Here is a 12,843-nt window from a genome sequence, read left to right on the forward strand (position 1 = left end):
ATGGCCTCAAGAATTTTACTTTTTTTTTTTTTTTCCTTGATTAATCTGTTTGAAAATTGGAAACACACAAATATAGAAGGTAACACCCGACTAACACCCATGTTTTTTTGACAAGAATACAAATTTTCTATTTTCATTGATGCATGCGTTGAACCCGACTAACACTCATGTTTTTTTTTGACAAAAATACAAATTTTCTATTTTTACAAAAAAAAAAAAAAAAAAAAAATCCCAAGCATCAAGTTAAACTTTTTAAGTAATTTGGATGTAGTTTTACGGTTTATTGAGCAACTAATGTACATTTAGTAGAATATTTAAGCTGAAAACTATAAAATAAGTGAAAAATATAGTAGGAAGGCCCATAACAGTGTCAACAGAGGCGGATGCATTGAGGGTTAGGGGGGTCAGCTGACCCTCGAACTTCAATGTCCAAGGATAACTTGAGTGTTGACTCTTCAAACTTCGGTAAATGTTCATAGATAACTTGGGCGATGCCCCTTTAAAGATTGGAGTTGGCTTCATACATGTTCTCCAACTATAAGAGCGGCTCATCTTATTATTTTTTTCAGTAAATATTACTTTGTCAAAATGACATAGTTTCGGACCCTTAGTTTAATAAAAAAAATAAACACCAAGAGCCAAAAAAATAAACGCATGTATGATGGATATGTTACTTGAGGGAGATCATGGCGTAGAGCTCAAAGAATCACAAATTTCCATCATTATCATGTGGAGCTCTTTGTTGCTATCGTCGATAAGCAACTTGTGGAATTAAATAGTCGCTTGATGAGGTAAATACAGAGTTGCATCTTTGTTTAGCAAGTTTGAGCTCGAATGATTCATTCTCAGCTTTTGATGAACAAAAGCTAATTTGTTTTGCTCATTTTATCCGAATGAGTTTACTACCTGTCAACTCTTGGCACTTGAAGATCAACTTGGGCATTATATTCTTGATATGCGTTCAAGTAGTGACTTTTCTCAATTGAAAGGAATTGGTAACCTTGCAAAATAAAAATAAAAAAAATGGTGGAGATAGGAGTAATAGAGTATATAATCATGTGTATTTGCTAATTACATTGGCTTTGGTTCTACCAGTTGATATTGCTTCAGTGGAGAGAGCTTTTTCCACTATAAATATTGTAAAGATTCCATTGCGTAACCGAATGGGAGATCAATGGTTGAGTGATAGTATGGTGGTTTATATTGTGAGCAATATGTTTTCTTCCATTGACAATGGAGCTATAATGCAACGTTTTCAAAATATGAAAAAACGTTGGGGACTATTGTAACTTTTATTGTTATTTGTTCTATAAGTTTGAATGATGGAACTATGGTTTAATTTTTAAGGTTGTTATTGTCTAAAAAATGTTTGTAAACTTTAACATGTGACCCCCTGAAATATTTTTCCTATATCCGAAAATGGTTGTCAAATGGGGTTCTACACTCAAGAATCTCAACGGAAAATCTCACCATAGTTTTCAAATCTTCGCAGTAAGGCCTAGGTGAAAATAAATAGATTGAACAGTGATTTATGTACGAATATGCAAAACCGACTAAAAAACGTGAGTGTTAATCCACGTTTTTTTGGAAAGAATGCAAAGTTTTTATATCCTCGAAATATTCTCCATGAGCATTAAGAAAATCTTTAGAGCATCTCTAGTGAGAGGCTCTATATGGGGCTGGAAAAATGGTGGATATGGCCCATTTTAGAGTTCCGAGGAATCTTTGAGGTTTTATAAAAGAATCTCTCTCAATGAGGGGCTATATATTTCAGACTCTATATGAGGCTATATATATATATATATATTCATTTATGTAGTAATTTGATTAAGCGATGATTTTTTTTTAGCTTTTCTTAAGTTGATTTTTGGATGTGCTATCTTAATTTTTTTTGCATGGACATTTCAACCTAAAAAGTTCAAAATGTGATAAAGTTAGATTTAATCACTTATGAATTGTTCATTGGATTAGATTCTCTTATCTCAATCTCATCCGTTGAAAGAAACAAACCCCCACTTCGCCTTTTGAAATAATTTAATTTTTCACGTATAACACAACAATTTATCTAGCACCAATTGGTAAATTAGTATCATACAATTTTGAAAAAAATTACTTGACAATTTCATCCACCAATACCCATGTACGTTAAATCAATTTGAAATTTAAATTCTTGTGGAATTTTAAACAATCATTAATTAGCCAAATTGCAAGAAAATAAGTAAGAAAAAAGAATTAAAAAATAATAATAAAAGAAGAGTACAAGTGTATTCGCAAGTGGAGGGAGAGTGATAGAATTTTGCTCATATGGGTTGCTACTTTTTTTGTGGGACTCATTACTTTTTGGGGTTAGATGTAGCATGATTTTATGCTACTCAATAAAAGAAGTTGCTAGCCCTGGTAGTGGATCTAGCCCAATTTTCCGGCTCATTGGGGACGCAATTTCTCTCTAAGGCTTGAAATGTAGTAGTCTCATGGAGTATAGAACCCCCATTGGGGATGCTTTTATAATGTATTTAGGAACGAATTTACAATTTATAAAGCAACAAATATATATTTAGTAGAATAATTAAATTGAAAATACTATTTGGTATCCACGGCATTATTACTGAATCGTGCGGGGGTTAAGAGAGAGAGAGAGAGAGAGAGATGCAATCCATGCACGATTGCCCAAAATATCTTTTAGTGGAAGCTGTCGATCATGTGTAGTGTACTTGATTAATCCATCATCCTCATTGGATCTTTCTTTTTATGGTGCAGAAGATGCATGATTGCATGGTAGGGTAAACCTTTTGATTATTTCATATTCAAAGTTAATTGTAGTATATATAAATATATATTTTTTCTTCTTCAATTTTTTAGTATATGTAATTATTTCAACGAAGAAATAATCGAGTTCAAACTGAAGCCATTAGATTTTAAAAGAGAGTATCTCTGGATCCTTTCTTCCTAATTCATCAAGTTCGGAGATCAGGATTATTGAAATTTGATCCAATTGCTAAAATTATTATAACTTTTACAGTGAGCCCCTGTTTGTAACTATTGGATTAAATTTCAACAGCCCCAAACTCCGAACTTGGTGGATTAGGAGGAAGGGATCCGGAGAGGATCCATTTTCGTTAGATTTTACGCATATTCATCCATTTTACGAAAGGAGGTAAGAGGTCTTAAGTTCGAATTTCGTGGATAACGAATTCGATATCAAATTAGGCCGCCCATTGTGTGGCTTTACTGAACTCCCTCTCCTCTTAGTGTAAAAAATATCGAGGTACTTAAAAAAAAAAAAAAAAGAGTGAAATAATACAAATGTTGTCCGGATTCGATGCTTTGAGCTGGTGAATCTGTTTGACTGTTGCCACGAGCAGGTGAAATTCTTCATAACCTCTCCAAACCCGGAAGGAATGGAAAACCGTGACTTATCACAAATTGTCTTATTTTAAAAAATAAAAATAATACAAGTTATGAGATTTTGTCAACTAGAAAAAAAAGTGAACTACAAATGTCGTGTAAATGTTATGCCACTAAATAATGTCTAGACAAGTACTTTGATGTACAATTAAGAACCCTAACTCAAGAAAAAGATACTTTATATAAAATCTTTTAATAAGCAGAAGTCATGTCTAACTATCTTAATTTCTTAAAACAAATTTATTTCAAAATATTATTTTTTTAAACTAATTACTTAAAATTGCAGAAATAAGATGCAGAATATATAAAGTCGATAACGTTACTTCCTAATGGGCACAAAATGATTTTCCCCTTTGCCTTCTATTCACGTCACCATTCCAATCACAATGGTAAATAGCCTTGTTCCATCACAATTAAGTGGAAGGAAGAAAAGTCACATTCAAGGCTTCTGAAAAATCAACAAAAATTGCCTTCGAGGGATAACTGAGTTAGTAAGTTTCGTTCTTTCGCTAGATCAAGTATTTAATTCGAATTCTGCTGCCAATAATCTCTCTCAATTGGCAATTTGAGAAAAAAAAAAACAAAAGATTAAAACCCCCTCTATATGTCTTCATAGAGATTTGTGGTATGCCTAGCCTTGAAATGCAGTAGTATTCCCTCTTCTAAACGTTTTCTGAAACAAGAGTGAAAAGTTGTTGAGCCTTTGTATGACAATGTATATTTAAGTCAGTTAATCTAACAAAATTTATTATTTGACAAAAAAAAAAATCAACAAAAATTATTAAATGCCCACTAAAGTGGGCCCATTTCACATTCTTGATGTCACAACGCTTTTCTCATTGGGAATTCAGACGGAGGAGCGTCTTTTTGCAAACGGGCAATTTTAGGCTCCTACTAGAGCCCACGAGCAGCCCATTAACGCCGACCAGTTGGCAATGCCCCTTTTCTTTTTGCAAGCGGACAGTCCAAAATAATATACAAGAAAATTGTGCTCCTTGTGAAATTACGATTATACCCTTTTCAACCTTTCATTCCCCCCCTTCCGCCCAAAAAAAAAAATTTCTCGAATGTCTTTCTCTTCGATAATAGAAGCAAGCGATGTAATTATTTTAATTTGGTCCAAGGAGAAAAAGAAAGGGTTTGAATTGAGAGCGAGTGCGTTAAAACACAATAATCATAACCATTAAAACAGTTAATCACTTTTAAGTTAACAAATATTTTTCTTGTATCACAACATTGACACTATTACGCTTCACATAAACATTGATTTGTTTAATTGGTAGGTGGCTTTTCTACCTCATTATATAATTGGAAGGGTACAACAAATATTCGAGCCTACTAAGTAGTTCAACTAATCCTCTCTTCAATTTAATATTATTTTAATAAACAATATTATCTGTACTAAGGGATTGAGAATTGGGTTAAGCCTCACAATGGTTATGAATAATGTAGTTCAAATTCATCTCTGACGAGAATCTAACTTAAGACTTCTTACTTACAAATGAAGATGAATACTACTAGACCGTAATAGTAAGTGACATCTCTCCAATTTAATTGAACATACAGTATAGTAAGTATATAGCATGTCTATAATTATAAATGTTCTCCTAATCAACGGGTGATCAATGAATATATGGTCCTCAATCCTGAATCTAATATCAAGAGTGGAGAATAAATAAATAGATGTGTTTTTTATGCCTTAATCTCAACTGTTGATGCCTTATTAAGAAATAACAAACAAGAATGGAGGGTATTTAGGTCAGAAAAGCAAAAGATATGATTCTTGTCTAACCTCTACTCCTATAATCTATCCATTCTATTAAGAGGATCCATTGTCAACTTTTTCTCCCCACTTTTTTCAATTTTACCCTCATTTTTTAATACACAATATTTACATGAGGGCAAAATAATAATTTTGTATCTTTTGGTAAAATGATAATTATATCCATATTTTTCCTATTTTATCTTTTTTTTTTTTTTACAAAATGATAATCATATCCCTATTTTTCCTATCTTAATAACACTTTTGATACACAATATTTACATAAAAAGGACAAAATGGAAAAAAAAAAAAAAGGAAAAAAAGTTGACGAGAAGGAATAATAGTATAGAAAAAAAATGCACTTAATAAGAAAAATTGTTCACACGTACAAAGTGTGTGCTCTCTGCTAGTACATTATTAAGAAATAACAAATAAGTGAGTGCCATATGTAGACATCCCATGTCACAAACTTCATAATTCATTTTTTTTATTTTATTTTAAAGAAGATAATTCATAAAAATTAAAAAGCCAGAAAAAAAGGGGACCCAAAACGTACCTGTCAGTGCATGTCAGCATCAGACTCTTGTCTCAGCCTTATTCGAAACACCCATCATCTGCCGAGCAAGCAGGAAACCAAAGCTAAGAACTCCCATGGAATCTCTGCTCCGTTGGCTTCCAAGAATCCCTTTCCTGCCTTCCCAATGCAATCTCCCCATGCAAAAACAAAGCATGGGACAAGAGGGAAGTGGCTTTCCTCTGTGACCCTTGAATTGTCTTCGCTTCTGGTTTTCCTTTCAATATGGTCCAAAGAAAGGTGCCAAACAAGCTTGGAATCCAAGCTGATCATGATAAATTCGAGAAGCAGTTTTCGAGCCTGAAGACGTCTTCTCAGTTCCAAGATGGGAAACACAGAGGAGCTGATTTGAAGAAGAAGAAGATGAAGAAAGCTAGATCAATCAAGCTTTCAGATGTTCAGAGCTTGAGATCATCACCTTTGAGGAAGAACTTATCTCAGCCAGGAAGGCCGCCACCGCAGCCTCTCAATGTTCCAAGCACTGCGGCTTCCCCTCAGAAGCAGCCTCTGACCAAGGCAACTTACGGCTCGCCAAGCTACATGAAGCCCACCAGCTGTTCTCATGCAAAGAAGGAGCAGTCACAGGTTAGTCTTCGAAGTTCTCCGCCTATATTTTCGGATAGTAAGAACCAGAACCGAAAAAATTCAGGCAGTTCAAAGCTTAGCTCTGCTTCTAGTAAACCTGAAAGAAGTTTAGCAAGGACATCTGGTTTGAAGCTTGTGAGAACTTTAATGAAGTCCCCTAGTTTTAAGCCGGCAAGAGCTTCGGCGAAAAAAACTTCCAGGGTTGCTCTTTGTGCAGATGTGAATGTTCAGAGAGCAACTTGTTCTTCAACACTGAAGGATACAAAGTTTCCTGACTATCTGACGATTAGTCCTGGGGGAACCGAAGCTGAGGGAACTTCAATCATGAAGGTTTGCCCGTATACGTACTGTTCTCTTAATGGCCATCATCATTCGCCTATGCCACCATTGAAGAGTTTCTTGTCTGCAAGAAGACGTTCGTTGAAGACCCAGAAGATGATGAAATTGCAAGCTCTGAGTCCACGCGGAGCAAAGCGATGTAATGATGGAACAAAAGAAATTGATTTGCAGAAAATGTTGTTTGATGAGAATGAAAAAATTGCAGAGAAAGAAGCTGCTTTGGATTTCTTTGTTGAAATTTATGCTACAAACGAGGAAGATGGCACCGAGGCATTTGGAAGGAAAGCAGGAGCTGATTTTGTAGGACAACAAGAAGTTTACGAGGGTCCTGCGTTTCCAAATGATGCAAGTGATGAAGCAGAAACAGAAAATTATGCCAACAGCCTAGTTGTGGAGAACCTGTTGGATAGATCACCGCATTCTGAGAGTGAATCTGTGGCAGAAAGCTTCGAAGAATTTCCTGAAGAAGACCAAAAAGAAGATGCAGATGAAGACTACGGACCACAGTCAGATCAAGAAGACAATTCCACTGGAAGCTGCTTGAAAGAGAGTGACTCTGAAGACCTTTCAAGCACTGAAATGGATTATTCCAGTTCTGAAAGTATTGACATGGAGTGGGAGGAAGGGCAATTTGCCACTACAGTGCTTGGTGATTATGAATCTGTCCCAAATGCCGGTTGTTCAATAAAAATTCAAGACACTGATAAGCAAGAAGAATCGCTGATCAACTCTGACGCAATGAAAGGTAACAGCGATAATATGATTCAGGATTATTATGTAGTACTGCAGAATGATGGTGATGTCAGTGAACAGGATGTCATTAAACAGAATTTTGAGATTCAAGAGTCTGAGCAAGAGTATGAAAGATGGAGTTACGACCAACTTTCTTACACTGAGGATGCATTTGAAGGAGGCAGTGAACTATCGGAGACAGATTGCATAGAAATATCTTCAAAAGAGGAGCCAACTGAGGAACTAACAGGAACTGGTGAGGAAATTCAAGAACAAAATGAATGTTTTGAAGCAGAGGATCATGAGATCGGCTCTCACCTTGGACATGTTGAAAGCAACTACACCATTGTGGAGACAGATGAAGCTTCAGAGAACCAAACAAATAATACATTTCATGAAGATGAAACTAGTACGCTGACAGGAGACCGAATTTCTATTCCTTCTCAGGATAGCTGCGACACAGATGATGCTGAAACAGATGAAGGATGCAACGGGAACCATGATAAAGAGAATTCAGAAACAAATCAAAATGTTGCACCTGGTGACTTTGGCTTGGAACCCGAACTCCCTACAGGGGTTCCTGAAAATCAAATGGAAGCAACAGAGCAAATTGGTGATGTCAAACCATCACCGGAGATTCAGCTTTCTGATTCGGTGCACGATGCTTCTGAAGCTGATGAAGATGCTGTCAAGGTTGACGATTATGATAATGGCAAGAAGACTGAGCCCTTCCAGCATAATGACATTGCTGAAGATGGTAACCTGTCCAAAGGGAAGCACACGAAGCCCAAAATTTCAAGTTCCAATGAATCTGAGGATCCAAGCGTTTTAAGGCTGAAAAAATCAGATATCTTCGGTAACAACACAGGAGAACCTGATAACATGGAAGTGGAAAACAATTCAGAGCCAGATGCCACAAAAAATTTCAACGCGGCCAATAATAGCATTAGCCCTGGGATGAAGAGAAAATTTACTGAAGCAGCAAGCAACTTCGACCAAGAACTGCCCAACACCTACAACTACTGGAAAAGAATCAAATGCAAGAAACTTAACATGGATGGGGAGGAGCAAAGGAAGTTCAATCCAAGAGAACCGAATTACCTGCCTTTGGTTCCTGACCCTGAACCAGAAAAGGTTGACCTCAGGCATCAGATTATCGACGACAAGAAAAATACAGATGAATGGATGCTTGACTATGCACTCCAGCAAGCTGTCACAAAACTGGCCCCTGCAAGGAAGAAGAAGGTGGCACTGCTTGTTGCAGCTTTCGAAACGGTCATGCCAGCGCCCAAAGTTGAAAAACATCTTCGGCATACATCAACAGGCTTCAGTCACGCAAGACCTATGCAAGCTTGTAGCTGATGACAGTTACTGAGGTGAACATATAATCACTATCTCCAAGCCTTCAGATAATTAATTCTAATAGGTGCTCATGAGATCAAATAACAAATTGAACCATTCTCATATTGTTGTGCAGGTGAAAAGAATGCAACATCTATAAGCTACTGAAGCGAAGGCACAAGAATATATGAGAACTACAGTTCCAGCAGAACACAACTCCCCGTTTCTCGGCTCCTTTCAGAATTTCTGGAGAGGAAGGAGACAGCTTCATGCAGTGACGATTCGAGAGTGGTTCTCCTACAGCTCCATGCTAGTGTACTTTGATTAACAATATATATAATGACAGTTTAATGTTTTATGGTGTGATTTGCTACCATTTCATCCCCTACCGTTGCAGGAGGCACTGGCCTCCAAAACAATATTATATGGTTGTTTGCTTAATATGCATGTCAAGTGTCAACTGACTTGTATTATATGGTTGTTTGCTTAATATGCATGTCAAGTGTCAACTGACTTGTTGCTCAAGCAGTTAGGAGCGTTTAGCCCCACTCTCGAGTTCCTGTATTCAATTCCCGACTCTCCCAATATCACTTGTATCGCGGAAAAGAACAGTTGCTCATGCATGCTACAATAACTTTCAGTTGTTCATATGTTGCTTATATCCACAAGGTCTTACTATCGCATTGTAGCAAAAGAAAACAATTATAATTAGATTTCCCGCAAGATCACATATAAACAGAATGAATCCAATTGGAAACGCTACTCAAAATTTATGAATCCTATCACATGGAACTCTAGCAAATAACTCTCAGAACTTAAATTCACAAATGTCAAATAAATACTCACAAAATTACAACAATAATCTCGTCTACGGTAGATGTACGTTAATTGCAGGACACTTGACAAGAAGTGACTGGAGTTCTGCAAATTGACTGCCTAGGCCGCTAACATGTGCTATTTTCTCTGGCGAGCCAACTTCAAGAGAACCGGTAGTATCAGAAATTTCACTCTGTTCTCTATCTTTTTTGGCTATCATATCATCGTACAAATACCCGAGGGCATCTTTTGTTGAAATAGAATGCACAGATTCAAACAATCTTTGAAATCCATTTCGTTGTTCTTCTGTTTCAATCAACTTCTCCTTTAAACCATCTGGAAGGCAAGCCAGCGCACTGTGGATGGAAGATATGCCAGAATGGATAGAGAAGAAAACAAAACTAAAGTAAGATAATATAGAAACTCCGAACAGTACAAAGATTTACAGAAGTGAGAAATTACTACAGCAAAAAAATATTTGCTTCTTTATATTACCTAGTTACACCTCTGACAAGACCCCAGTTGTACCCAACAAGGACTGATTTCTTAAAGCCAATATTAAATCCCTCTTGTGAAGAAGCTTCTTTTCCTGCTATTACACCATCACGGTAACCAGTCTACATATTTATCAATAAATAAGGCATACATTAGAGAACTAACTAAATTATGCATGTAAAACAACTAACTAAACCCAGATAATGACCAAAGTATGTGCGAACTGTCAACAACCGTATGGTATTGGTTATGTCTCCGCTGCCATTCCCGGCGCAAAGCAGATTGTTCATGCAATTCATCGTCAGAAGCATACCAAGATCCATCTTCATCACACGATTCAACCCTATCATGGTCTGCAAGAAAACATTAAACCCAGGAATCTTACTAGAGAGAACAGCTATATGCTAGAAGAATTAACTGGTGGGCAAGAAGATATAAAATTAATACAAAAGCAGAAACCTTGAAAGAGCAATACTCAAAGGAAAATAAAAGCTTCATTTACATACTACAAGTGTGACAGTTTAGACCATTTATCCTTTAAGATTACCTTTCTCACTCCAGTGATATCGGACAGCATACTCACTCAACGGAGTGCATATGGATGACTGTGTTTTGATTAATTGGAGTATTTGTTTCACATTTACTACATCATACGTTGAATTCAAATTTTACGTGCATTAATATGAAAACACTCCAGTGTATGATAAGCTCCAAGGAAAACAAAGATTTAATGCAGCTCATTGGGTATCCTTTGCAACCTAGGAATCAACAAAGAATGAAGGAACTTACGGGTCCAATTACACAATTTTATTTAGGCTCTAATACACAATTTGATTTTTCTGAAATTAAATGCATTCACCAGTTAAAACCTATGCATTTACTTATCTATGGCTGACTATATGATGAAATCAACGAATATCATAGGTGGACCATGTTATACGGACAAAAGAGTGCTTTAAACCATTAAAATACCTTGTCGATCACTTTCTATACTGTTTGCACTGGGTTCACCATCCAATTGTATTTTTGATAGGCTTAAACTTTCTGAGTAGAGCTCATGAGCAAAACTTCCCTCCATCTGTTACAGCATAAATCAAACACCAAAATTACAATTACAATTAGAGCAAAGACTGATGTAACATTAAGCTTTTGAACACTAACTTTAATGGAAAACGTAAAAAAAAATTAGAAAAGGAATGTGTTTTAATGATAAGATGCTAGACCATAAAATCCACAAGAAGTAACGACCATGACTATCTTCCTGAGACCTCGAGAAAAAACCAAGGCAAATTGCATAGCCTCTAGCACAAAGCTAATAAGAACATAGTATATTCACCAAAAGCTCCAGAAAATTACCGGTTCAACCAATACATTTATGTCCCGCCCGAAACCTAGGACATGACTTAGGCAGTGGATTATGTTATGGGAATATGGCCTCTATTAATACTTTTAGTGTGTCCTGTCATCTTAGTTTTTCCTTTGATTCCTAAATTTACAAAACTGGTAAAACACTTCAAATATCCATTTTCATATCCTCAACCACAATATAATCTGACCCTCCCTTCCCTCGAAATGCATCCCCCGTCAAAGATACTTAAATCCATCATTCCGAAGGGTTAAATTCCGTATACTCAACCACAAAGGAACAAATGCCACTCTGTTGGAGTGAAACACGGTGCACTCTCATTGCCATACTCGTATACAACTTGATCAAAATTCATATGATCAATCCACATACCAAGCAAGCACAAAAAGTAACAGAAATTCAACATTCCATTCAAAATTCCATTGAGATAAAACTTTAATTTTCCAAAGTCTTGTAGAAATATTTCCTAATCCAAGCAACTAAAATAACAACTCAACGACAGCTTCAATTCTAAACTTTTGATTAATTATCAAAATTAAGATTAATCTTAAAACAACTCAAAGGGTTCAAACGATCAATTACATCACATCAGAATTGAGTTTACTACGTGCATAGTATGGTATCCGACAACCCCCAAAAATTAGAATATGCAAATGCAACAGAAAAATCCAAACGAAATAAACCAACGAGATGGGAAAAGGAAGATGAAACTGACCCAGAGAAAGTTGCAGGTTTTGGGACGAAGCTTTTTCGGCTCGTGGAAGAAGATGGCTTGCGAAACGGCACCGTTCAACTCTCTTTGTTATCTTTCCTCTTCCTCTCTCGCTCACTCTCTTCTGAGTTTCTGAGTTCCGACCGACTCTGACGAGTTGGAGAAGATTGCTCATTTCTGTAATGGTGTAATTGGGCCTTTTTGGGCTTATGATGGGCTATTTATTGGTGCCAGGCTGCCAGCTGTTATTGGTGCATCCCAGTTTGCTTTCAAAACAAGGAGAAATGTTTAAACGTATTGGAAATGCGATCTGATATATAAAGTGTTATAATATAATTGGTTAGATTTTTTTTTTTCAAGTATCGAACCATTTGTAATATGACACTTTGTGTATGAAGCAGTGTTTCCAGCACACTAAAAGTGTCTCACAAAATTTGATATGAAATGTTACTTTTGTTCTTAATATTCACGTTGCGTTATGAAAATTAATTATGAAAGAACATTCTTGGTTAGAGTTAGTTTTCTATTTATTCCATTGAAGCCAAATGTAATAAAAAAAAAGTTGAGAGGTTTAATAAAAAAAAATGTTGGCCCTTTTTTAATAAAAAAATACTTTAAACTTTTATTTAACTAAAATAGTTTGAGATTAAATGATAAGGACACAACTATTTATATACCAACCCTACAAACATTAAAAATACGGGCCGAATTAAAGC

At 36.0% G+C, this 12,843-nt stretch overlaps 2 protein-coding genes across 2 annotated transcripts; one reads left to right on the forward strand and one right to left on the reverse strand.

Moving 5' to 3' along the window:
* Positions 1–5,966: 5,966 nt before the first annotated feature.
* On the forward strand, positions 5,967–9,179 carry LOC103957650 (calmodulin binding protein PICBP-like). Its single transcript, XM_048586522.1, has 2 exons — positions 5,967–8,773; positions 8,875–9,179. The coding sequence occupies exon 1, from the start codon at positions 5,967–5,969 to the stop codon at positions 8,757–8,759; it is 2,793 nt and encodes a 930-aa protein (XP_048442479.1). The 3' UTR covers positions 8,760–8,773; positions 8,875–9,179.
* A 242-nt stretch (positions 9,180–9,421) lies between these two features.
* On the reverse strand, positions 9,422–12,301 carry LOC103957646. Its single transcript, XM_009369829.3, has 5 exons — positions 12,131–12,301; positions 11,022–11,127; positions 10,284–10,402; positions 10,050–10,171; positions 9,422–9,910 (listed from the first exon to the last, which is right to left on the reverse strand). Exons 2-5 carry the CDS (start codon positions 11,125–11,127, stop codon positions 9,607–9,609), a joined length of 651 nt encoding a protein of 216 aa, XP_009368104.2. The 5' UTR covers positions 12,131–12,301; the 3' UTR covers positions 9,422–9,606.
* Positions 12,302–12,843: the final 542 nt, after the last annotated feature.

Source organism: the organism of the source record quoted next, unplaced genomic scaffold (assembly GCF_019419815.1).
Source record: "Pyrus x bretschneideri cultivar Hongxiangsu unplaced genomic scaffold, Pyrus_bretschneideri_v1 Contig24, whole genome shotgun sequence".
Taxonomy (NCBI): Eukaryota; Viridiplantae; Streptophyta; class Magnoliopsida; order Rosales; family Rosaceae; genus Pyrus; species Pyrus x bretschneideri.